The following is a 27,290-nucleotide window of genomic DNA, read 5'->3' as shown; positions in this document are numbered from 1 at the left end:
TGAGTCATCCCCCTCAACAGTACTCAAAACAGTGTATCTGTTTTGCAGGGGGATGACCACAGGGGACCACTGCACTACCTTCCTTGCACTACTCTTCCTGCTGGTCTTCCATTCCCTAGCTGGCTGTGGACCCTTTCCCTGCGGTAAGACCAACTCACTACACGTGATACTCACGTCATTCTCAGCATCGTGGATGCTCCAGAGTGAATCCACCCTCAGCTCCAACTCCGCAACACGGTCCGTCAGGAGCTGGAGGCGGATACACTTCCCGCACACGTAGTCGTCAGGGACACCGGAAGTGTCCCTGAGTTCCCACATGGTACAGGAGGAGCATAACACCCTACCGAGCTCTCCTGCCATGACTTAACCCTTAGATACACTTAAATTGGCAACAACAATGTTAAAAGTTACTGACTAATATAAGAAGAAAAAGAAAAACTACTCACCAATCACCAGCCAATCACTTACCCCCTAGGCTGTGACGTCACCTTTGTTTCTTTCTTTGCCTTCTCCCTGTAGCTGCACCGGTACGCCTCTCGCCGACCCTGGACTCGTGCTGCTCCGAGCTCCCGCCTCCTCGAACTGCTCGACTCCCGCTGGCCTTTATAGGCCTCTCGCCGACCCCGGACTCGCGTTGCTCCGAGCTCCCGCCTCCTCGACTCCTGCTGGCCTTTATAGGCCTCTCGCCGACCCCGGACTCGCGTTGCTCCGAGCTCCCGCCTCCTCAAACTGCTCGACTCCCGCTGGCCTTTATAGGCCTCTCGCCGACCCCGGACTCGCGTTGCTCCGAGCTCCCGCCTCCTCGAACTGCTCGACTCCCGCTGGCCTTTATAGGCCTCTCGCCGACCCCGGACTCGCGCTGCTCCGAGCTCCCGCCTCCTCGACTGACTGCTCTGGCTTTGGTTGCCCTACCTTTCCCCCTTCTGGAAATGTACCTCGACTGTACCATAACAATCTCCTTTTTAAAGGCAGACCATTGTTTGATTCCAATTTACCTGGGCCAGATCCATTCTCAACCCACTGAAATTGGCTTTCCTCCAATTAAGTATTTTTACTCTAGATTGCTCCCTATCCTTTTCCATAACTCGTCTAAACTTTATGATACTGTGATCACTGTTCCCTAAATGTTCCCCTACTGACTTGCTCTATTTGACCTACCTCATTTCCCAGACCCAGCAATGCTTCCTTCCTCGTTGGACCAGAAACGTACTGATCAAGAAAGTTCTCCTGAACACACTTCAGAAATTCTATCCCTCTCTGCCCTTTACACTATTGCTATCCCAGTCTACATTTGGATAGTTGAAATCTGCTGCTGAAACCCTTATCCATGCCACTGTTACCTCTAGTCTTGACTACTCCAATACACTCCTGGATGGCCTCCCACATTCTACCCTACGTAAACTTGAGGTCATCCAAATCTCAGCAGTCCGTGTCCTAACTCGCACCAAGTCCTGTTCACTCATCACCCCTGTGCTCGCTGACCTACATTGGCTCCCGGTTAAGCAACGCCTTGATTTCAAAATTCTCTTCCTTGTTTACAAATCCGTCCATGACCTTGCCTCTCCCTAGCTCTTTAATTTCCTTCAGCCTCACAACCCCCCGCTGCGCTCCTCAAACTCTGCCCTCTTGAGCATCCCTGATTATAACTGCTCAACCATCGGTGGCCGTGCCTTCAACTGCTTAGGCCCTAAGCTCTGGAACACCCTCCCTAAACCTCTCCACTTCTCTTTCCTCCTTTAAGACACTCCTTAAAACCTATCTCTTGGCCAAGCTTTTGGTCATCTGCTGTAATTTCTTCTTATGTGGCTCAGTGTCAAAAAATGTTTTGTCATGTAACACACTCCTGTGATGCGCCTTGAGACGTTTTACTATGTTAAAGGCGCTATATAAATACAATTTGCTGTTGTTGTCCCCCATTATCACTACTTTATAGTTCTTGCACTCTGAAATTTTCTGGCAATGTTGCGCTGGAAGCAGGCCCCACCCACAAAACTGGCCACACCTCAAATCGAATTAATCATCATTGCGAGTTTCCACTAATTGCGCTCGTTTGCGGGCCTTCAAGGTGGCTCTTAAAATTAAGCTATTATTTGTAGGTGTTAGGACATTCATAGGCACCTTTTAAAAGCTTTTAAATATTAAAACATATTAAAATTGACTACTGTATACCAATAGAACTAGTAAATGATCCTGTATCGTTTTTTTTTTTAAAGAGACATTTTAAGTTATTTAAAATCAGGATACTCACAGGTAGTGAACTACGCACTGATTAAAATGCTTATTTCTTGCGACAAACTGAGTTTCGGCTGTTTTAATAAAACTACACTTGATTCCCATTCTTAAATACCCCAAGGAATATTTTTTAATGCAAAAATATATTTTTTTTCAAATTACATTCTGAAAGGCTGCCCGATTTCGCTGGTTCGTGGAAGATTTTATGTTCCATGATATGTAAATGAGTTTGAGCGGAATTCAACAACTTATATTTATATAGGCCTTTAACATAATACGAGTATTATGAGATCAAAAATTCGACACCAAGTCACATAAGGAGAAATTATGGCAGGTGACCAAAAGCTTGGTCAAAGAGGTAGGTTTTAGGCAGCATCTTAAAGGAGGAAAGAGGTAAAGAGGCGGAGAGGATTAGACAGGGAATTCCAGAGCTTAGGGCCTAGGGAACAGAAGACGAAGCCACCAATGGTTGAGCGATTATAATCAGGGATGCTCAAGATGGCAGAATTAGATGAATGTAAATATCTCGGGCTGAAGGAGATTACAGAGATAGGGAGACCATGGAGGGATTTGAAAACCACCATGAGAATTTTGAAACTGAGGCGTTGCTTAACCGGGAGCCAATGTAAATCAGCGAGCACAGGGGTGAGGGGTGAATGGGACTTGGTGTGAGTTAGGACACGGGCAGCCGAGTTTTGGATCACCAAGTTTATGATAGGTAGAATCTGGGAGGCCAGCCAGGAGTGTGTTGGAACAGTCAAGTCTTGAGGTAACAAAGGCATCGATGAGGGTTTCAGCAGCGGATGAGCTGAGGCAAGGGTGGAGATGGGCAATGTTACAGAGGTGGAAATAGGCGGCCTTTGTTATGCTGCGGATATGTAGTCGGAAGCTCATTTCAGGGTCAAATATGACACCAAGGTTGCGAACAGTGAGATTCAACCTCAGACAGATGTTAGGGAGAGGGATGGTGTCAGTGACTAGGGAACGGAGTTTGTGGCGGGGACCGAAAACAATGGCTTCAGTCTTCCCAATATTTAATTCAATTCGGAAAACTAGTGCAATTTTGAACGCAATTTGCGTATGGTTTGCTGATTGCACCCAAAGTGTAAACCCTACCCCATGTGCACTAAGGTTATGTGGGTTATGTATGGCAGGTCATAAATGCATTAAAGCATTCTGTAGATAACTATGCTATTTTCTACTTATACACCACAACAAGTTATTGCAATTTGTTTCAAAATGTTTGTGTGGATACTTGGTCCCAAGAAGCCAGAGCAGAACCTGACAATGATTGGTGATACAATTAACTGCATCTCATTAAAATAGCCACCAAACATGTACTGTTGCTAAGCAAGTAGACCTCAAGTAGACTTGTGAATTCTATTCAGTGGAGGTTATTTAACAGCTTGTGCAGAAATATTTTTTTTTAATCAATTACTGTCATTTGAGTAAACATTTCATAAACAAGGCAGCTATTTACTTGTCAAAGATTCAAAATGAATAAGACAATGTAAAATGATCTAACCTTACACTTACTTTGAACAGGTAAAAGTAAACTTGCTTTGTGTCTGCATCTTCTTCTTTGTGGACACAGGTAAATAAGTACTCCACATCCAGTACTATTCCAAGAAGCCTATTCATTTCTTCTTCCGATACATTTTCCAAGTGGGAAACATGATCAGCTGAAAAACACAACAATACAAAGTTTGTTCTTGCTTCTGCATTTCAGCTTTAACAGGATTTCACTTCCCTCTGGGTAAATAAAGAAAGTTACAGTATTGGCTCTGCAAATCCCCCACAGCCCCATAAAAATCCCAAGACCACCAGCTAGACAATGAAAATCAAGCAGCCCACGTGCTATAAGCAGATTGACCAGATTGCCTGGGCACACAATTTGGAAGCATATTTTACTGATACACTGGAGCTCTCAATTTTCCTGCTAAATGGATTTTATTAATGTAAATCAAGCAGGTTTACAAATGGAAATGAAAAGGTACAAACAAATCAGAAAAATCAGCAATATTAAGAGAGTCTCATCCACAAACATGTTAAGAGGCGAAGAAATGGAAAGTGATCCAAATAGGAAATAAATGCAGATTAAATTTAGTTATGAAACACACAGAGGGTGACCTTCATCTCTGTACCACCCTTAGTTTGGTTGGTAACATGACAGAAAAAGAACAAAAATCCGGCAGAACTCAGTACCGTCGGATTCCCACTCAGTTATTGATCATCTGGGATGAGCATCTGAAACTCCCATTGGAAACAGGTTGGAGCTTCATTACTGTATTAAAAGTGGGGCATGGAAGAGCTTCCGGGAGTGCTGTGGATGCCGAGTCTTCAGTGCACCAGTGAAAGGTGGTGGAGGATATTTTCAAGGTAAGTGCATTAGGCCTTTTAAAGGCACTTCTTGGAGTTTTTTTTGCTCACAGCTGGCACTTAGGTTTTCATCAGCCTTAATGCCAGGTGCATTTATTTATTTATTTCGCTCTCTTAATTGGCACCAAGGTTTGCCACTGGGAATCTTTTGAAGTGATGTGTTTGCAGGAAAAGGGTACCTGTGTAAGGACAGGTGCTCTGGGCCCTCCTCGCCGCACCTGCATTGCTGCTTTGTCAGGCATTGTTGGTGGAGGTTCCTCTTTGCAATGTGAGCTGTGCCAGCAGACCTCTTGGTGGCACACTTGGAGATGTGAATGCTTGTCTATACCTTCTGCTGAAAAACTCTACAGAAGCATCCCAATCACAGTATATCATGCTTTACATGGTATTGCATTAAAAAAAAGGCATTCCAGAGTGATCAGGAGCCAATATTGCCTGTTTGGCTACACCTGCCAAGTTATCACTAACCATTTCTGTGGGTCCTGACAAACCTACCTTCTCAGAGCCTGGATCAGCAAAGGGCAAGAAGCCAAGCTCTGCCATCTGCTGCAAAGACACCAGTGGCTACCATGCAGCATAGAACTTGCACATGTGCAGATACAATAATGGTCAACTGTGACTTGTAACTTGACTGCACGTTCTTTCAGTTATGCTGCAGTACTGACCTATGGGATGGTGCTATAGAGTGGCATAGAATAAAACACTTCTCTCAAGCATCTCACGCAGCATCAACTCAATTTCAGCAGCCATTAAAGAGAAGGCTACATGCTGGGCTCTACCATCGCTTATCTGGAGATTCATGCCTGCTCCGATGTATCCACTTCCTTTCTTCCTGGCCTGCCATTTCTCAATCTCACACCTTGGCAAAGGTTGCTGGTGGGTTGAGATGTATTTTAATGCTCCCCTGAATCTTTCTAAAGTTTGCCACCTCCTTGTGATGCTCGCCATTAAATTTGATTTGCACACAAATTTTGTCTCTTAAACTTTGTAGAACCAGTGGAGTTTGTACTTAGAACTGTGAATCATTATGCGAACAAGGTTAGACACCTTGATTATGTGGTATTAGCATGAGATTCTGGAGGGTCTTAAAGCAGTGGAAACTAAAATAGAACTGTTTTACACCGAAAGTCAAAAATTACTCCCACTGTTGTGTGAAATTTGCCGAAAGATAAAGCTGTGTTTTCTTTTGCCAGAAGTTTTTTTTTTAAAGAATATTTAATTTGACTAAAATCTGGACCGTTAAAAAAAAAAAAAAATACCCTCCATCTCTTTACATATTAGTCTGTGCCTTACCAGCTCTGCACTCCTGCTTCACTAACTAAAGAATATGTAATGATCTTGTTCACAAAACCTCTACAGATATTGTCAATGTTACTTTGTTTTTATCTCATCAGTTGACTGAGGGTGGATTTTATTGATAATTTTATCTACACCATTCACCTTTCTCTCCCATCCCAGATGAAGGATTCTTCATACAGTGAAAAACTGAAAACAAACCTTGAAATGTTAGAGGAAGCAGCAATTTCAATTTCCTGGCTCAAAGTAGCACAGAACTTTCTACTGGCACTGACAAATTGGAGAAGTGATGTTGAAATTCGCAGATCATTTGAATTAAACAACTTTGAATTAAGAGGTTAGACGGCACTGTGCATCCTGAGGCAGAAATGGGGTTGAAGAAAGCTCTGTGCTTACCGAGTGTATGGCCACAGCTCCGGCACTGTTCTGTAAGATTGACCGCAGTCTGCTGGAGGTTTACTCTTGGAGGAGTGGGAGGGGGATTTGGATTCTTCCAGCCATTGCACTTGCAGGATTCTTCAGCCTAAAGGGATTAGGGACACATGACATTCATGTGGCATACACATTAGATCCTCTGTAGTGTATAAATTCTGTATTTAAATGTTGCAATCATTAAAATTTACTGATATAAAGACAAGATTAATAAAAACAAATTATTAATAACTATTTTGAAAGTAATTATCTTCCCAGCTTGGAATGAAAAATCAGAGCACCTCTTACATAAGTGTGTAAGTGCTTATAGGATGAGCTAGTGCTTGTGACCAGCAACGGGAGCAGAGCGGAGGAGGCGGCCATTAGGTGTTGGAAGCGGAGTGAACAGACCAGTTGGGGGCAGGGGGGGAAATCAAAGTGCGATGTCACAGAAAAGCAGGAAAGTGATTGGTTGGTGAGTATTTCTCTCTATTTCTCTCTTTTTCTCTAAAACTAGGGCATTGGTGTAAATTAAGAGCCGTGATTATAGATTAGAAACTGTAAGTAGATAATTGAGTGATATTTCAAAACTTAAAAACCAAGTTAGTTAAATAAAATACAAGGCAGTGGACTTGAGAGGAGGCGGAGCAGAGCAGCAAAGGAGCGGGAGCGACTCAACAGAGGCAAAAATCGAAAGTGCGACGTCAGAGTGATGTCGGCTCAAGGGAAACAGCTGATTGGTGAGTCGCTGCTGAGTGTTTTTGTCTTCTAGTTTTAAGTTTATTTCACAGACAAACAGTTCATAGTCAAATAAGTAGAGGCACAGCAGGGCAGCTCAGTCCCGTGGAGTGCACATCCTGTGCCATGTGGGAAGTCCTGGACACTTCACGTAGCTTGAACGACCACATGTTCAGGAAGTATCACCAGCTACTGCAATTTGAGCTCAGGGTTTCGGAGCTTGAGCGGCGGCTGGAGTCACCGCAATGCATCCATGAGGCTGAGAACTTCATGGATAACACATTTCAAGAGGTGGTCACTCCGCAGCTTTAGTGTGTGCAGGCAGAGAGGAAGTGGGTGACCACCAGACTGAAGAGGAGGACCAGGCAGGTAGTGCAGGAGTCCACTAAGTGCTTTTCACTCTCCAACCAGCATTCTGTTCTGAATACTGGTGGGGGCGATGGTTCCTCTGGGGAGTGCAGCCAGAGCCAAGTCCACAGCACCACGGGTGGCTCAGTTGCGCCGGGGTGGGGGTTCGAAGAAGAGTGGAAGAGAAATAGTGGTAGGGGATTCGATAGTTGGGGGAGCAGACAGGTGGTTCTGCGGTCGCAGACGTGACTCCAGGATGGTATGTTGCCTCCCTGGTACCAAGTTCAAGGAGGTCATCTAGCGGCTGCAGGGCATTCTGGGGGGGGGGGGGGGGGGGGTAGGGTGAACAGCCGGAGGTCGTGATCCATATCGGTACCAATGACATAGGTATAAAGAAGAGTGAGGTCCTGCAGGCAGATTTTAGGGAACTAAGAGAGAGATTAATAAGCAGGATCTCACCAGTAGTAATCTCCGGATTACTCCTGGTGCCACGTGATAGTAAGTACAGAAATAGGAAGATAGGTCAGATGAATGCATGGCTGGAAGGATGGTGCTGGAGGGAAGGCTTTAGGTTCCCGAGACATTGGGCCCATTTCTGGGGGAGGTGGGACCTGTACAAGCCAGGCGGGTTGCACCTCAACAGAGCCGGGACCAAAATCCTCGTGGGGCGGGGGGTTGCTAGTGGTGCTGGGGAGGTTTTAAACAAGCTTGGCAAAGGGATGGGAACCAGAGAGTAGATTCAATAGGGAGAGAAGCAAAGCTGGAAGTGGAAAGCAGAAAAGTAGAAAGTGAATTTGGAAACATAGAAACATAGAAAATAGGTGCAGGAGCAGGCCATTTGACCTTTCGAGCCTGCACCGCCATTCAATCTGATCATGGCTGATCATGCAACTTCAGTACCTCACTCCTGCCTTCTCTCCATACCCCCTGATCCCCTTAGCCGTGAGGGCCACATCTAACTCCCTCTTGAATATATCCAAAGAACTGGACTCAACAACTTTCTGTGGTACAGAATTCCACAGGTTCACCATTCTCTGGGTGAAAAAGTTTCTCCTCACCTCGGTCCTATATGGTTTACCCCTTATCCTTAGACTGTGACCCCCTGCTTCTGGACTTCCCCAACATCGGGAACATTCTTCCTGCATCTCACCTGTCAGAGCAATGGCAGGCATTCAAGAAGGAGAGTTCAGAAAAAGTATGTTCCCTTAAAGAAAAAGGTTGAGACTAACAAATCTAGAGCCCCCTGGATGTCAAGGGACATACAGGGTGGGATAAAGAAAAAAAGGGAGGCTTATGACGGATACCAAGGGCTCAAACTAGAAATAATGGATGCATTGGTGATCATTTTCCAACAATCTATCGACTCTGGATCAGTTCCTATGGACTGGAGGGTAGCTAATGTAACACCACTTTTTAAAAAAAGGAGGGAGAAAGAAAATGGAGAATTTATAGACCGGTTAAACTGACATCAGTATTGGGGAAAATGTTGGAATCAATTATTAGAGATGAAATAGCAGCGCATTTGCAAAGCAGTGACAGGTTCGGTCCAAATCAGCATGGATTTATGAAAGGGAAATCATGCTTGAAAAATCTTCTAGAATTTTTTGAGGATGCAACTAGTAGAGTGAACAAGGGAGAACCAGTGGATGTGGTGTATTTGGACTTTCAAAAGGCTTTTGACAAGGTCTCACACAAGAGATTGGTGTGCAAAATTAAAGCACATGGTATTGGGGGTAATGTACTGACATGGATAGAGAACTGGTTGGCAGACAGGAAGCAGAGAATCTGGATAAACAGGACCTTTTCAGAATGGCAGGTGGTGACTAGTGGGGTGCCACAGGGCTCAGTGCCACCTTAAGGAAGTGGCCCTAGAAATAGTGGATGCATTGGTGATAATTTTCCAACAGTCTATCGACTCTGGATCAGTTCCTATGGACAGGAGGGTTGCTAATGTAACAAAGCTTTTTTAAAAAGTAGGGAGAGCAATCGGGTAATTATAGACCAGTTAGCCTGACATCAGTAGTTGGGAAAATGTTGGAATCAATCATTAAGGATGAAATAGCAGCACATTTGGAAAGCAGTGATAGGATTGGTCCAAGTCAGCATGGATTTATGAAAGGGAAATCATGCTTGACAAATCTTCTGGAATTTTTTGAGGATGTAATAAGTAGAGTGGACAGTGGAGAACCAGTGGATGTGGTGTATTTGGACTTTCAAAAGGCTTTTGACAAGGTCCCACACAAGAGATTGGTGTGCAAAATTAAAACACATGGTATTGGGGGTAATGTATTGACGTGGATAGTGAACTGGTTGACAAACAGGAAGCAGAGAGTCAGGATTCTTTTCAGAATGGCAGGCAGTGACTAGTAGAGTGCCGCAGGGCTCAGTGCTGGGACACCAGCTCTTTACAATACATATTAATGATTTAGGTGATGGAATTGAGTGTAATATCTCCAAGTTTGCAGATGACACTAAACTTGGTGGCGGTGTGAGCTGTGAGGAGGACGCTAAGAGGCTGCAGGGTGATTGGACAGGTTAGGCGAGTGGGCAAATACATGGCAGATGCAATATAACGTGGATAAATGTGAGGTTATCCACTTTGGGGGCAAAAACACAAAGGCAGAATATTATCTGAATGGCGGCAGATTAGGAAAAGGGGAGGTGCAGCGAGACCTGGGTGTCATGGTTCATCAGTCATTGAAGGTTGGCATGCAGGTACAGCAGGCGGTGAAGAAGGCAAATGGTATGTTGGCCTTCATAGCAAGGGGATTTGAGTATAGGAGCAGGGAAGTCTTACTGCAGTTGTACAGGGCCTTGGTGAGGCCCCACCTGGAATAGTGTGTTCAGTTTTGGTCTCCTAATCTGAGGAAGGACGTTCTTGCTATTGAGGGAGTGCAGCGAAGGTTCACCAGACTGATTCCTGGGATGGCAGGACTGACATGAGGAGAGACTGGATCGACTGGGCCTGTATTCACTGGAGTTTCGAAGGATGAGAGGGGATCTCATAGAAACATATAAAATTCTGATGGGACTGGACAGGTTAGATGCAGGAAGAATGTTCCCGATGTTGGGGAAGTCCAGAACCAGGGGACGCAGTCTAAGGATAAGGGGTAAGCCATTTAGGACTGAGATGAGGAGGAACTTCTTCACTCAGAGAGTTGTTAACCTGTAGAATTCTCTACTGCAGAGAGTTATTGATGCCAGTTCATTGGATATATTCAAGAGGGAGTTAGATATGGCCCTTATGGCTAAAGGGATCAAGGGTATGGAGAGAAAGCAGGAAAGGGCCACTGAGGTGAATGATTAGCTATTATCTTATTAAATGGTGGTGCAGGCTCGAAGGGCCAAATGGCCTACTCCTGCACCTATTTTCTATGTTTCTGTTTCTACTGTAGAAACTCTAGAGGAATATAGAATGTCCTGGGGTGCAATTAAAAAAGGAAATGAGGAAAGCAAAGAGAGCATGAAAACATTTTGGCAAGTAAAATCAAGGAAAACCCAAAGATGTTTTATAAATACATTAAGAGCAAAAGGATAACTAAAGAACGAGTAGGGCCTATTAGAGACCATAAAGGTAACTGTGTGTGGAGGCGGAAGACGTGGGTATGTTTCTTAGTGAATACTTTGTATCTGTTTTCACAAAAGGGAGGGGCGATGCAGACATTGCAATCAGGGAGGAGGAGTGTGAAATATTAGATGAAATAAACATAGAGAGAGAAGAAGTATTAAGGTGTTCAGCAGCTTTGAAAGTGAATAATTCCCCAGGCTCGGATGAAATGTATTTCAGGCTGTTAAGCGAAACAAAAGAGGAAACACCAGAGGCTCTGACCGTCATTTGCCAATCCTCTCTGGCTACAAGAGTGGTACCGGGGGACTGAAGAAAAGGTTAGACTGAGTAATTACAAGCCAGTCATTCTAACCTCGGTGGTGAGAAAATTATTGGAAAAAGTTCTGAGGGACAGGATAAATTTTCATTTAGAAAGACGCGTATTAATCAAGGGCAGTCAGCATTGATTTGTTAAGGGAAGGTCTTGTCTGACTAACTTGATTGAATTTTTTGTGGAAGTAACAAGGAGGGTCGATGAGGGTAGTGCGTTTGATATAGTGTATATGGATTTTAGCAAGGCTTTTGATAAGGTCCCACACGGCAGACTGGTCACGAAAGTAAAAGCCCATGGGATCCAAGGCAAAGTGGCAAGTTGGATTCAAAATTGGCTCAGAGGCAGGAAGCAGAGGGTAATGGCTGATGGATGTTTTTGTGACTAGAAGGCGGTTCCGCAGGGCTCAGTACTAGGTCCCTTGTTTTTTGTGGTATATATCAATGGTTTAGACTTAAATGTAGGGGATATGATTCAGAAGTTTGCAGATGATACTAAAATCGGTTGTGTGGTTGTTAATGAAGAAGAAAGCTGTAGACTGCAGGAAGATATAGAAACAGAAATTTACAGGCCCATCCTGTCCATGCCGGCCGACAAAGAGCCACATGGACCTTGGTCAGCAGCCCTAAAGGTTACATATAAACCCATGAACAATGACGGAAAGGCAAAGAGCACCCAGCCCAACCAGACCGCCTCACACAACTGCGACATCCCTTATACTGAAACATTCTATACTCCACCCCAATCGGAGCCATGCGATCTCCTGCGAGTGGCAAAAAAACAGATTAAAAACCCAGGCCAATTTAGGGAGAAGAAAATCTGGGATAATTCCTCTCCAACCCATCCAGGCGATCGAAACTAGTCCAGATCATCACCCTGGCCATATTCTATTCCTTACAGTACTTATTATATCTGCGCCGTCCAACAAAAGGTCATCCAGTCTAATCTCAATTACCAGCTCTAGGTCTGTAACCCTGCAGGTTACAGCGCTTTAAGTGCCCATCCAACCATCTCTTAAAAGTGGTGAGGGTTTCTGCATCCACCATTCTTCCAGGCTTCGAGTTCCAGATCCCCACAAGCCTCTGCGTAAATCTCCTCTAAACCTTCCACCAACCACCTTAAAACTATGCCCCCTCATAATAGACCACTCCACCAATGGAAATAGGCCCTTGCTATCCACTATATCCAGGCCGCTCAATACTTTGTACACCTCAATGAGGTCTCCTCTCAAACTCCTCTGTTCCAATGAGAACAAACCCAGCCTATCCAATCTGTCCTCATAACTAAGATTTTCCATTCCAGGCAGCATCCTAGTAAATCTCCCCTGCACCCTCTCTTGTGCAATCATATCCTTCTTATAATACGGTGACCAGAACTGCACGCAGTAATCCAGCTGTGGCCTAACCAAAGTATTATACAATTTAAGCATAACCTCCCTGCTCTTATATTCTATGCCTCTGCCAATAAAGGTAAGCATTCCGTATGCCTTTTTAACCACCTTATCCACCTGGCCTGTTACTTTCAGGAATCAGTGGACAAGCACTCCAAGGTCCCTTTGTTCATCTACACTATTAAGTGGCCTACCATTTAATGTGTATACCCTTTCCTTATTAGCCCTCCCAGAGTTCATTACCTCACATTTCTCCGAATTAAATTCCATTTGCCACTGCTCTGCCCACCTGACCAGTAGATTGACATGCTCCTTCAGTCCATGACTTTCCTCTTCATTATCAACCACACAGCCAATTTTAGTGTCATCTGCAAACTTCTTAATCATACTCCCTGTATTCAAATCTAAATCGTTGATATATACCTCAAAAAGCAAGGGACCCAGTACTAAGCTCTGTGGAACCCCACTGGAAACATCCTTCCAGTCCCAAAAACATCCATCAATCATTACTCTTTGCTTCCTACCTCTAAGCCAATTTTGGATCCAACTTGCCACTTTGCCCTGGATCCCATGGGCTTTAAACTTCATGACCAGTCTACCATGTGGGACCTTATCAAAAGCCTTGCTAAAGTCCATATATACTAAACGTATGCACTACCCTCATCGACCCTCTTGGTTACCTCCTCTAAAAATTCAATCAGGTAAGTCAAACACGATCTTCCCTTAACAAATCCGTGCTGACTGTCCCTAATTAATCCTTGCCTTTCCAAATGTAGATTTATCCTGTCCCTCAGAAGTTTTTCCAATAATTTTCCCACCAATGAGGTTAGGCTGATAGGCCTGTAATTACTCGGCCTATCCCTTTCTCCCTTCTTAAACAAGGCTACTACATTAGCAGTCCTCTAATCCTCCGGCACCATGCCCAGATCCAATATATCAATAAACGGTCAGGTGGGCAGAACAGTGGCAAATGGAATTCAATCTAGAAAAGTGTGAAGTAATGCATTTGGGGGGGAGCTAACAAGGCAAGGGAATACACATTAAATGATAGGATACTGAGAAGTGCAGAGGAACAAATTGACCTTGGATACATGTCCACAGATCCCTGAAAGTAGCAGGCCAGGTAGATAAGGTTAAGAAGGCAAAAGGAATACTTGCCTTTATTAGCCGAGGCATAGAATGCAAGAGTAACGAGGTTATGCTTGAACTGTATAAAACACTAGTTAGGCCACAGCTAGAGAACTGCGTGCAGTTCTGGTCACCACATTACAGGAAAGATGTGATTGCACTTGAGAGGGTACAGAAGAGATTTAAGAGGATGTTGCCTGGATTGGAGAATTTTAGCTAGGAGGAAAGATTGGATAGGATGGGTTTGTTTGCTTTGGAACAGAGGAGGTTGAGGACAGAACTTATTGAGGTGTATAAAATTATGAGGGGCCTTGAGTGGATAGGACGGACCTATTTCCTTTAGCAGAAGGGCCAATAACCAGGTGGCGTAGATTTTAAGTATTAGTAGGAGGTTTAGAGGGGATTTGAGGGGGAATTTCTTCACCCAGAGGGTGGTGGGGGTCTGCAAACTCATTGTCTGAAAGGGTGGTAGAGGCAGAAATCCTCACCACATTTAAAAAGTACTTGAATGTGCATTTGACGTACTGTAACCTACAGAGCTACGGTTCAAGAGCTGGAAAGTGGGATTAGGCTGGATAGCTCTTTGTTGGCTGGCACGGACATGGGCTGAAATAGCCTCCTGCCATGCTGTAAATTTCTATGATTTTATGATATGTGCACAAATCGTTGATGGTGGCAGGACAAGTTGAGAAAGCTGTTAAAAAAGCATACAGGATCCTGGGCTTCAAAAATAGAGGTATATAGAGTACAAAAGCAAGGAAGTTATGATGAACCTTTATAAAACACTGGTTCGGCCTTAACTAGAATATTGTGTCCAATTCTGGGCTCTGCACTTTAGGAAGGATGTAAAGGCCTTAGAGAGGGTGCAGAAAAGATTGATGAGAATGATTTCAGGGATGAGGGACTTCCATTATGTGGATAGACTGGAGAAGCTGGGTTTGGGGTCTTCTCAGAGCAAAGAAGGTTGAGAGGAGATTTGATAGAGGTGTTCAAAAGCATGAGGGGTCTAGACAGAGTAGATAGAGATAAACTGTTCCCATTGGTAGAAGGATTGAAAACCAAAGGACACAGATTTAAGGTGTTTGGCAAAAGACCCGAAGGCAACACGAGGAAGAACTTTTTACGCAGCGAGTGGTTATGATCTGGAATGCACTGCCTGAAACGGTGGTGGAGGTAGACTCAATTGTGGCTTTCAAAAGGGAATTGGATAAGTACCTGAAAGAAAAAAAACTGCTGGGCTACAGGGAAATGGAAGGATAGTCGGACTAGCTGAAGTGCTGTTGTAGAGCGTCTGCACGAGCTCAACAGGCCGGATGGCCTCCTTCTTTGCTGTAACCATTCTATGATATTACCCTTTCCAACCATTTTCTCATTACTTAAGACTTTGTAATGCAGTGCCTGTTGTCAATTATATTTATGTACACAATTTACAAAATAAACTAAATGGCTTCTCCAGAGTGTTTATACTATCACGGCTTTCTTGATCTAACTTCAGTGTCAAATTCAAGTTTTTCTTTAATACTTGGCTGTAAATTGATTACCTCCAACAACAAGCACACCAACAAAGATTTCTGGTGGCGTATATATATGAATTCATTCAACTGACCACATATTAAGGAACCTAACCATTTGAGACGGATACTGTGTTAGTTCCACATTAAAATTATTACAACTAAGAAATATATTCCTTTGGCAGTTCACCAGTACCAGAAGTCAAAGTGAAATAAAAACTTCCTCACTGACATTATTTACAGTCCATAACCTACCACAGAGTCTGCCACACTGCCGTGCGAGAAAATTACACGAACATGACATTACAGACCTAAAATCTGTCAGCGAGTTTTAGAAAATGACACAGCATGTAACGATCCTCACATTGTTTACAACACAGAAGCGCCAGAAACAGAAACAAACCCGCCCCCTGTTGCAAAACAACCCGACCTGACACGAATACGATGAAAACAAAATTAATTCTGACATGTCACTTCACTGGAGAGCTTGTTTTAAAAGCGAGTTAGTTTGTTTGCTGCGAGTGCTCGGGGCCCCTTCTGGCAGCGGCAGGCTCCAGTCGCTACCTTGCAAGCGGAATAAACGCCGAGCTTTTCCAGTTTCTTTGTCCGGGGGTAGCCGCGGAGCTGCGCCTTCCTCAGAGCGATCCTTTCCCGCGGCTGCTGCTGACTCCCCGAGCTGGCGGAGCGGCCGCTCTCCGCCACCACAGCGCAGCCCACAACCGGCACGGGCACCGGCACGGGCACGGGCGGCGCCGAGTCCGAGGAGCCGCTGCCGGCGCCGGCACACATCGCCGGAGATCCCTGCTGCAGCCCGCCCGCTCCTCCTCCACCTCCTCCCCCGCCGCCGCTCTCCGCCATGGCTCCCAGTCGCTCTGTACGTGCAGAGCAGTGTTGTGCTTTTTTTTAAGGAAGTGATCCGGGCTGGAATGGTGACCACAGCCGTGGTGGCAGCTCACTGCCTTGCCTCCCTGCATGTAGTCCTCAGCGCTGGCAGCACCCCGCCAGGGGCGGTACAGAGCACAAGCTGTCACACAGGCTCACACACTGGGTTATTTTCCATTTATTTTTGTTCTATTCACTAAAATCAAATATTAAAAAAGCAACTTGTCGAAATGCATATATATGGCTGCATATTGGAAACATCAACACAATGAAAAACGAAGGAAAAATTATCAGCAAGAAGTGAAATTCATAATTTCCTTCACGCAGCTTCAGGAGTTGGAATAATTGCCAGGAATCACCAGACCAAAGCTTGACCGGGTTGCACCGTTGTCCCATGTTTTGCTGCATCTGAACTCACAGTTCTTTTCTAATTGATGGTTATTGTTTTTAGTTTGTCTTGTATTAGCTCAACACGAGGCCCAATTCTTCCTCCGGCTATTTATACTGCACATCTTAAATTGATGCTTCCATTTGGCATCAATCAAATAGTTTTAAAAAAAATCTTGTGTAAATCCTAGGTTCAAACTTGAGCGAGCTTTATGAAGATGAGGAAGTAATATGCACACAATCAGTACAAAATTAAGTTTAAAACATTCCCCAGAAATCAAACAAAGTCGAGGAACGTTTTAATCTGTAACTTCTTTAATGTTAGCAAAGCACCAACGGCCCAGTCTGATTTTCACGATTAGTAAAAATGTAACCAGTATTTGGTCCCCATTGACTATAGTTCCAAACGCACATGTTCTCTGGCCAAATAATAATTTGGAGCAGCAATATAACTTTTAAAAATTTGTTTTCAGTGTGTGATACTGGTAAGACTATGTTCAGTGCCCATACATAGGGCCCAAGTTTCGGCCTCAGTTGCTCCTGATTTTTTGGAGCAACTAGTGTAGAACGGAGTATCTTAGAAATTCAAATTCTCGGCATTTAGTTTGCTCCAGTTCTAGTCAATTAGAACAGTTTCACTTTGGAACAGAATTTTTTTTTCAAAAGGGGGCATGCCTGGCCACTTACGCCTGTTTTCAAAGTTTCGGCAGTGAAAACTTACTCCAAATTAACTTAGAATGGAGTAAGTGAAGATTTTTGTACGCTCGAAAAAACCTTGTCTACACTTTAGAAAATCAGGCATAGGTTACAAATTAGACGTAGGGAACGAGGTGGGGGGGGAGGGGGGAAGGGAAGTCATTAAATTCTACAATCAATCCTGAGTTATACTTATACAAATATTATACAAATAAATCCAACCTGAACAAAAATTTATAAGCAAAGAAAAGATTAAATAAACCATGTTCCTACCTGTGTGAAACAGCAGCAGCCTTCGAGCTGCTGTGCTTCAGGCAGGCCTTCCATGTTGGAGACAGGCAGGGGTGTGGTGTCAGTGTCTCGACGGCAGCCCCAACAGCGGCAGCAAGCAGCCTTCGAGCTGAGCTGCTGTGCTGCAGGCAGGCCTTCATTCTGTTAGTGGCTGGCCGGCAGCCGAAGGATCAACACCGGAGGCACGCAGCTTTTCAAGGGGGTTGAGGCCATTCGGCCATGGGATAGGAGCGGCGTCAGTGGCTGGCCGGCAGCCGAAGGATCAACACCAGACGCACGCAGCTTTTCAAGGGGGTTAAGGCCAGTCGGCCACGCTTAAGGGGCGGCGTCAGTGGCTCGATGGCAGCCAAGTCCTTTTAAAAATGGCCGAGTGCCAATGTTTGTTTGACACTGCGCGTGCGCGCACGCTCCAATGTGCACGCGCAGGGTTGCCGGCACCATGTTGGCTCATTTAAATTGGACCCGCCCCCCACTACTTACAGAATCGGCGCGAGTGTTTGGCTCCGCCCCCCGCTGCGAAGAGCTGAGATCGAGTTCCGAGGAGCCGGAGAATATCGAAGTTTTTTTCTAGCGCACTTTTAGGCACGAAGAACAGGCGTCCAGCTCGGAGGTGCGCCGTTTTCAGCGTGGGCCGAAACTTGGGGCCATAGTACCAGTGCCAGGTGCTAATGAGTACAAGAATAGGGGAGAGAGAGGATGAACACTGTCATGTATTCAACTGTCATTGTAACCCATGTATAAGCTGACCTAAGTTGTATATCTTGAGAACACTGACCACAGGGGGCGAACTTGTGGGAGACACTCCTAACCTGGACTTTCCGAAATAAAAGGGGAAGCTCCACCACCGTCTGCCTCTTGAGGTCTTGGTAATAAAGGTAACCGGACACAGAGTGATCTTTTCTCAAGTATGGGCCTCGTGTGCATTTATGCTGTATAGTAAGGACATATTATTGGCAACGAGGATGGGATTTAAACCACGCGAGCATGGCCACTAGCAGCATAGAAGAGAGGTACTGTGTTGTTGATGATTGAGAGACTACAGCAAAGTTTTGTCACTAAGGAATGGTTGGGACAGGATTCGGCCGACAAACGCAGGGCTCATCTCCTGACGGTTTGTGGATCCAGAACATACTCCCTGATAAAGGGCCTTCTAGCGCCAGAGAAGCCGGCGGACAAGATGTTCGAAGAGCTCAGTAAGTTGATCGGGGAACACCTTAAACCGGCGAGCAGCATGCACATGGTGAGACACCGGTTTTACACGCACCGGCGGCGAGAAGGGCAAAGCGTTCCAGACTTCGTGGCAGATCTCCAGCGACTGATGAGCCTATGTAAGTTCCCAGATGCATGCAGAGCGGAGATGCTGCGAGACTTTTTTTTATTGAGGGCATCAGGCACGCTGGGGTTTTCAGGAAACTGATTGAGACCAAAGACTTGACCTTGGAAGCGGCGGCTCTGATAGCCCAGACAATTATCTCAGGGGAGGAAGAGACCAGAATGATTTATGGCAAAAATCTTGGCTCAAATGCGGCAAACGACCAGGGAGTCAACATTGTTAACGTGGCACACAGTTCTCTAGGCAGACAAGGGCAATTGGACATGCCCCAGCATGCAGTCGAACTCAAAGGGGGAATTCAACAGAGACAATGGCGAGCTGAAGGGCGATTCATGCCATCGCAATGGACAATGCGGCCAGTAATGGGGCCATCAACACCTGTTAATGGTGCACTTAAGGACAGTTACAGAGACAGTCAGAGACGATCGACTGGTATTGGACCTTTTGTTTCCAACATTGGGGCCTCCAGTTCATGCTGGAGGTGTGGAGGCAAACACCCAGCCAGAGCTTGCAGGTATCAGCAATATACCTGCAGAAACTGCAACGTCAGCGGTCACCTGGCGCGTATGTGCAGGAAGCCTGCAGCCAGGTTGATGTATGAGGAGGACGGGCCCGATGTAAGCCCTACGAGGCCAAATGAATACTTGGGGAAATCGCTGGAAGCTGAAGTTCAGCGAGTTCATGTGGAGCACATATACAGTTCATATACCAGGACGCCACCGATAATGATGAAAGTGCTCCTCAATGGCATCCCAGTATTAATGGAGCTAGACACGGGGGCCAGCCATTCCCTGATGAGTATCAAACAGTTCGAAAGGTTGTGGGTGTCCAAGGCCAGGAGGCCAAAATTATTGCCGATTGACGCACTGCTACGGACATATACAAAGGAGATCATTCCGGTGCTAAGCAGCGCCACGGTAGTCGTGACCCACAAAGATTCGGAGAACAGGTTGCCACTCTGGATTGTTCCGGGGGACGATCCCGCACTACTGGGGAGGAGTTGGCTTGCTGTCATGAACTGGAAATGGGGCGATGTCAATGCAATTTCTTCTGTGGAGCGAGTATCATGCTCACAGGTCCTGGACAAATTTGATTCATTATTTCAACCCGGCATCGGCACTTTCATGGTGACCGAGGTAATGATTCACATAGACCTGGACGCCAGGCCAGTACACCACAAGGCCAGAGCGGTGCCGTACGTGATGCGGGAAAAGATAGAATGCGAATTGGACCGCCTGCTGAGGGAAGGCATCATCTCGCCAGTTGAATTCAGTGACTGGGCGAGCCCGATTGTGCCGGTGCTCAAGGCGGATGGGTCGGTCAGGATATGTGGTGATTACAAGGCCACCATCAATCGGGTGTCACTCCAAGACCAGTACCAGCTACCGAGAGCGGAGGAACTCTTTGCGACGCTATCCAGTGGCAAACTTTTTTCAAAATTGGACCTGACCTCAGCTTACATGACCCAGGAGCTGGCGAGTGAGTCGAAGAAGCTGACCACCATCACGACATACAAGGGGTTGTTTGAGTATAACAGATGTCCATTCGGGATTCGTTCGGCCGCCGCGATCTTTCAGCGAAATATGAAAAGCCTACTCAAGTCGATTCCAGGACGGTGGTTTTTTAAGATGACATCCTCATCACGGGTCGCGATACTGAAGAACACCTCCACAACCTGGAGGAGGTGCTACGCAGACTGGACCGGGTAGGGCTGCGACTGAAAAAGGTGAAGTGCGTCTTCTTAGCTCCAGAGGTAGAATTCCTCGGGAGGAGGATAGCAGCAGACGGGATCAGACCTCCTGCATCCAAAACGGAAGTGATCCAGAGAGCACCCAGACCCCGTAACACGACGGAGCTGCGTTCATTCCTGGGGCTCCTGAACTATTTTGGTAACTTTCTTCACTAATTGAGCACGCTGTTAGAGTCGCTACACGTGCTCCTATGTAAAGGTCGCGATTGGATCTGGGGGGACAGTCAGGAAAGGGCTTTTGATAGAGCACGCAATTTGTTATGCTCCAACAAACTGTTAACGTTATATGACACTTGTAAGAAACAAGTTTTAACATGTGATGTGTCGTCCTATAGGGTCAGGCGTGTGTTGCAGCATGTGAATGCCAATGGTCAGTTACAGCCGGTAGCTAATGCCTCCAGAAGTCTGTCCCGGGCAGAAAGGGGCTACGGAATGGTAGAAAAGGAAGCGCTAGCATGTGTATATGCAGTAAAAAAAATGCACCAGTACCTGTTTGGCAGGAAATTTGAGCTGGAGACAGATCACAAACCCCTAGCGACCCTTTTGGCCAACAACAAGGCCATAAATGCGAATGCATCGGCCCACATACAGAGGTGGGCACTTACGTTAGCCGCCTATGACTACACTATTCTGTACAGACCGGGCACTGAAAACTGCTCCGATGCACTCAGTAGGCTCCCACTAGCCACCACTGAGGGGGCAACCGAGCATGATGCTGAGATGGTCATGGCTGTTGAAGCTTTCGAAAGCGAAAACTCACCCGTGACAGCCCGTCAGATTAAAATCTGGACAAATAAAGACCCGCTACTGTCTTTAGTTAAGAAATGTGTCCTGAATGGGGACTGGGCAGCCACATACGGGGCATGCCCTGAGGAGTTTAAACCGTTTCATAGGCACAAGGATGAACTCTCGATTCAGGCCGATTGCCTACTGTGGGGAAACCGAGTAGTCATGCCCCAGAAGGGCAGAGAGGTGTTTATCAGAGAACTTCACAATGAGCACCCGGGCATTGTCATGATGAAGGCAATTGCCAGGTCACACGTTTGGTGGCCAGGGAATAGATGCAGACCTGGAACTTTGTGTTTGCAGGTGCAACACATGTGCTCAGCTGGGCAACGCACCCAGGGAAGCCCCCCTTAGCCCCTGGTCCTGGCCCGCCAAGCCATGGTCACGCATCCATGTGGACTACGCATGTCCTTTCATGGGAAAAATGTTTTTGGTTGTAGTAGACGCCTACTCCAAATGGATTGAGTGTGCCATTTTAAATTCAAGCACATCCTCTGCCACGGTAGAAAGTCTACGGGCAATGTTCGCCGCCCGTGGTCTACTGGATGTCTTGGTCAGCGACAATGGCCCGTGCTTCACAAGCTCTGAATTCCAGGACTTCATGGTAGGCAATGGAATCAACCATGTCAGAACGGCACCGTTCAAGCCGGCCTCAAAAAGCCAGGCGGAACAAGCAGTGCAGATAATCAAATAGGGGATGCTCAGAATCGAAGGGGGTTACCTATAAAGCCGCTTATCACGCCTCCTGTTGGCCAATAGATCCCGACCACACTCGCTCACAGGGGTTCCACCCGCAGAGCTGCTAATGAAAAGGATGCTCAAAACCAGGTTATCCCTTCTACACCCTCCTATGAAAGAAATTGTTGAGAGCAGGCGTCAGTCACAATGTGACTACCACGACAGGAATGCGAGGGCGCGATGTATTGATGTAAATGACTCTGTTTTTGTCCTTAATTGCGCTGCAGGGCCCAATTGGCTTGCAGGCACTGTGATTGCCAAAGAGGGGAATAGGATTTTGGTAGTTAAACTTACCACTGGACAAATCTGCCGCAAACACGTGGATCAAATTAAGAGGTTCGGCAACCCCGTAGAAGAAGCAGAGGAAGAACATGACGTAGAGTTTACTCCACCACAGGTGACCGAACACCGGAACCAAGTGGAGGAGAGCCCAGTCACTGTGGGCAGTCTGGATAGGCCTGAGGCACCGCAAACAGCAGACACTCAGGCCAGTGCCCAACAACCGGAGCCCCAACTCAGGCACTCTACAAGGGAGCGCAAACCACCAGAGAGACTTAACCTGTGATCCCAATAAGACTTTGGGCGGGGGGGGGGGCAGGTGATGTCATGTATTCAACTGTCATTGTAACCCATGTATAAGCTGACCTAAGTTGTATACCTTGAGAACACTGACCACAGGGGGCGAACTTGTGGGAGACACTCCTAACCTGGACTTTCCGGTATAAAAGGGGAAGCTCTACCCACCGTCTGCCTCTTGAGGTCTTGGTAATGAAGGTAACTGGTCACAGAGTGATCTTTTCTCAAGTATGGGCCTCGTGTGCATTTATACTGTATAGTAAGGACATATTAAGCACTGTTAAGTATGGAAGAACTCCACAAGACTGAGTACTGTGAGCTAAAACTGATGTGACCTTAGTTTCTTTAATAAAACTGCAGAGTGCCTAAGTAGCATGGCAGACAACCTTTTGTACTCCCTTGCACGAGGTGTATGTGCAGGTGACCCTTGGGCCTCCAACAGTTACGCCCTCTGGTGGCAGTCTTACACAGTTACAATGTTTACACACATAACAAACACGTGACTGGAGAGCTGGTGTGGGAGGGAGGGCTTTAAATTCTTGAGGCATTGGGACCACTTCTGGGGGAGATGGGACCTGTACAAACCGGTTGGGTTGCACCTCAACAGCGCCCGGACCAATATCCTCGCGGGGAGTTTTGCTAGTGCTGTTGGGGAGGGTTTAAACTAGCTTGGCAGGGGGATGGGAACCTGAGAACAAATTCAATAGGGAAGGGAGTAAAGCAGAAATTGGATAGTAAGAATTTAGAAAGCGAATCTTTAAGACTTAGTAAGCAGTAATCAAGGAGGTCTTCCTGTACTAAATGGTATATACTTTAATGCAAGGAGTATAGCGAATAAGGCGGATGAGTTAAGAGCACAAATAGATATTTGGGAGTATGACATTATAGCCATTACAGAAACACGACAGAAAGGGGGGCAGGTTTGGGAGATCAATATTCCTGGTTACAGAAGTTTTAGACAAGACAGAGAAGGGGGTAAAAAGGGGGGGGGGCGTTGCGGTATTGATTAAAGAAACTATTATAGCAGTGATGCTACGTTAGAGGGATCATCAAATCAGGCCATATGGGTCAAATTGAAAAATAAAAAAGGGGCGATCACACTGTTGGATGTGTATTATAGACCCCAAACAGTGGGAGAGAGATAGAGGGGCAAATATGTAGGCAAATTGCTGTGAAGTCCAAAAACCATAGAGTACTAATAGTAGGGGATTTTAACTATTCAAATATTGATTGGGACAAATATACTGGGAAGGGTATAGAGGGTGCAGAATTCTTGAAATGCATTCAAGAGAACTTTTTTAGTCAGTATGTAGCAAGCCCAACACAAGAGGGGGCGGTTTTGGATTTCGTTTTGGGGAATGAAGCTGGGCAGGTTGAAGGGGTATTAGTGGGAGAGCACTTGGGTGCCAATGACCATAATTCAGTCAGATTCAAGTTAGCTATGAATAAGGACAAGGATAGGCCTGGAATAAAAGTCCCGAATTGGGGAAAAGCTAATTTTGCTAAGTTAAGGAGTGATTTGGCCACAGTGGACTGGAAACAGCTACTTGTGGGTAAATCAGTGTCAGAACAGTGGGAGGCATTCAAGGAGGAGATCCGAAGGCTCAGGCCAAACATGTGCCCTTAAAGAAAAAGGCTGGGAATAATAATTTTAGAGCCCCCTGGATATGTAGAAACTTACAGGGGAGGATAAAGAAAAAAAGGGACGCTTATGTCATATAACAATGGCCAAATATTATAGAATCTTTAGAAGAATATAGAAAACTAAGAGGCAAAATTAAAAAGGATATTAGAAATGCTAAGAGAGGGCATGAAAAATTCTTGGCTAGTAAAATTAAGGAAAACCACAAGATGTTTTACAAATATATTAAGAGTAAGAGGGTAACTAAGGAAAGGGTAAGGCCTATTAGAGACCATGACGGTAATCTTTGTGTGGAGGCGGAAGATGTTGGTAAGGTTCTTAATGGATACTTTGCATCTGTTTTCACAAAGGAAAGGGGCAATGCAGATACTGCTATCGAGGAGGAGTGTGATATTCTGGATAAAATAAATATAGTGAGAGAGGAAGTATTAAGGGGTTTAGCTGCTTTGAAAGTAGATAAATCCCCAGGCCCAGATGAAATGCTTCCCAGGCTGCTCAGCGAAGTAAAAGAGGAAATAGCAGAGGCCTTGACCATCATTTTCCAGTCCTTTTTGGATTTGGACATGGTGCTGCAGGATTGGAGGACTGCTAATGTAGCACACTTGTTTAAGAAGGGAGAAAGGGATAGGCCGAGTAATTACAGGCCTGTCAGCCTAACCTCAATGGTGGAAAAATTATTGGAAAAAATCCTGACAGACAGGATAAATCTACATTTGGAAAGGCAAGGATTAATTAGGGACAGTCAGCACAGATTTGTTAAGGGAAGATCGTATTTGACTAATCTGATTGAATTTTTTGAGGAGGTAACCAAGAGGGTTGATGAGGGTAGTGCGTATGATGTAGTGTATATGGACTTTAGCAAAGCTTTTGATAAAGTCCGACATGGTAGACTGGTCATGAAGGTTAAAGCCCATGGGATCCAGGGCAAAGTGGCAAGTTGGATCCAAAATTGGCTTAGAGGTAGGAGGCAAAGGGTAATGGTTGATGGATGTTTTTGTGACTGGAAGGATGTTTTCAGTGGGGTTTTCACAGGGCTCAGTACTGGGTCCCTTGTGTTTTGTGGTATATATCAACAATTTAGATTTTAATATAGGGAGTATGATTAAGAAGTTTGCAGATGACACTAAAATTGGCTGTGTGGTTGATGATGAAGAGGAAAGTCATGGACTGCAGGAGCATATCAATCTACTGGTCAGGTGGGCAGAGCAATGGCAAATGGAATTTAATTCAGAGAAGTGTGAGGTAATGCACTTTGGGAGGGCTAATAAAGAAAAGGTATACACATTAAGTGGTAGGCCACTTAATAATGTAGATGAACAAAGGGATCTTGGAGTGCTTGTCCACATATCCCTGAAAGTAGCAGGCCAGGTGGATAAGGTGGTTAAAAAGGCATATGGAATGCTTGCCTTTATTGGCCAAGGCATAGAATATAAGAGCAGGGAGGTTATGCTTAAATTGTATAATACTTTGGTTAGGCCACAGCTGGAGTACTGCATGCAGTTCTGGTCGCTGTATTATAGGAAGGACATGATTGCACTAGAGAGGGTGCAGAGGACATTTACTAAGATGCTGCCTGGAATGGAGAATGAATCTTAGTTATGAGGACAGATTGGATAGACTGGGTTTGTTCTCATTGAAACAGAGGAGGTTGAGAGGAAACCTTAGGTGTACAAAATATTGAGGGGCCTGGACATAGTGGATAGTAAGGGCCTATTTCTATTGGTGGAGGGGTCTATTATGAGGGGGCATAGTTTTAAGGTGGTTGGTGGAAGGTTTAGAGGGGATTTGAGGGGGAGCTTCTTTACGCAGAGGATTGTGGAGATCTGGAACTCGCTGCCTGGAAGAGTGGTGGATGCAGAAACCCTCACCACTTTTAATGGTTGGATGGGCACTTAAAGTGCCATAACCTGCAGGGTTACGGACCTAGAGCTGGGAACTGGGATTAGACTGGATGACCTCTTGTTCCTGGCGCAGATATGATGGTAAGTACTGAAGGGAATCGAATATGGCAAGGGTGGTCTCCTGGACTTGTTTCGATCATCTGGATGGGTTGGAGAGGAATTTTCCCAGATTTTTTGCCCTAAATTGGCCTGGGTTTTTAAATCAGGTTTTAAATCAGGTTTTTGCCTCTCCCAGAAGATCACATGGCTCCGGTTGGGGTGGAGTGTAGAATGTTTCAGTGTAAGGGGTGTCACAGTTATGTGGGGCGGACTGGTTGGGCTGGGTGCTCATTACCTTTCCGTCATTGTTCATAGGTTTATATGTAATCTTCAGGGCTGCTGACCGAGGGCCATATGGCTCTTTGTCGACCGGCACGGACACGATGGGCCGAAATGGCCTCCTTCTGTGCTGTAAATTTCTATGTTTCTATAGTTACAGCAATTATTTTTATTACTGAGTGGCGTGCTAAATCATGAGGTTAGAGTTACATGTAAACCAGACCAGATAGGGATCCAGGATCCTTTGAGTGAATCAATTGGAGTTTTGCAACAATCTAGGGGCTTTCAGGTACTAACCCCCAAATTAGTTCACAATTCGCCATGGTGGAATTGTATCATTGCTAGTTCAGTGCCATAACCACGCCACCACTTTTTGTGGTATATATCAATGACTTAGATTTGAATGTAGGGGGTATGATTAAGAAGTTTGCAGCTGATACTAAAATCGGCTGTGTGGTTGATAATGAAAAAGAAAGCTGTAGACTGCAGGGAGATATCAATGAACTGGTCAGGTGGGCAGAACAGTAGCAAATGGAAGTCAATCCAGAGAAGTGTGAGGTAATGCATTTGGGGAGGGCTAACAAGGCAAGGAAATATACATTAAATGAGAATTAATTGAGAAGGATAGAGAAAAGAGGGACCTTGGAGTACATGTCCACAGATCCCTGAAGGTAGCAGG

General features: G+C 45.5%; 1 protein-coding gene across 3 annotated transcripts in view; it reads right to left on the bottom strand.

Moving 5' to 3' along the window:
- The window catches only part of kat2b (K(lysine) acetyltransferase 2B), a 97,281-nt gene extending 81,112 nt beyond the window's left edge, over positions 1-16,169 (bottom strand). For 2 of the 3 annotated variants that reach the window (XM_070881279.1, XM_070881280.1), the window contains exons 1-3: positions 15,876-16,169; positions 6,304-6,430; positions 3,769-3,914 (exon numbers count right to left, since the gene is read on the bottom strand). In XM_070881279.1, coding sequence (XP_070737380.1) covers positions 3,769-3,914; positions 6,304-6,430; positions 15,876-16,169 — 567 coding nt within the window. The remainder of the gene's footprint in view (positions 1-3,768; positions 3,915-6,303; positions 6,431-15,875) is intronic. The other variant, XM_070881281.1, reaches the window with a different exon arrangement.
- Positions 16,170-27,290: the final 11,121 nt, after the last annotated feature.

This window comes from Pristiophorus japonicus, chromosome 5 (assembly GCF_044704955.1).
Source record: "Pristiophorus japonicus isolate sPriJap1 chromosome 5, sPriJap1.hap1, whole genome shotgun sequence".
In the NCBI taxonomy this organism is placed as follows: Eukaryota; Metazoa; Chordata; class Chondrichthyes; family Pristiophoridae; genus Pristiophorus; species Pristiophorus japonicus.
The sequence above is the reverse complement of the archived record's forward strand: the minus strand, read 5'-3'. Positions and strand labels throughout refer to the sequence as shown.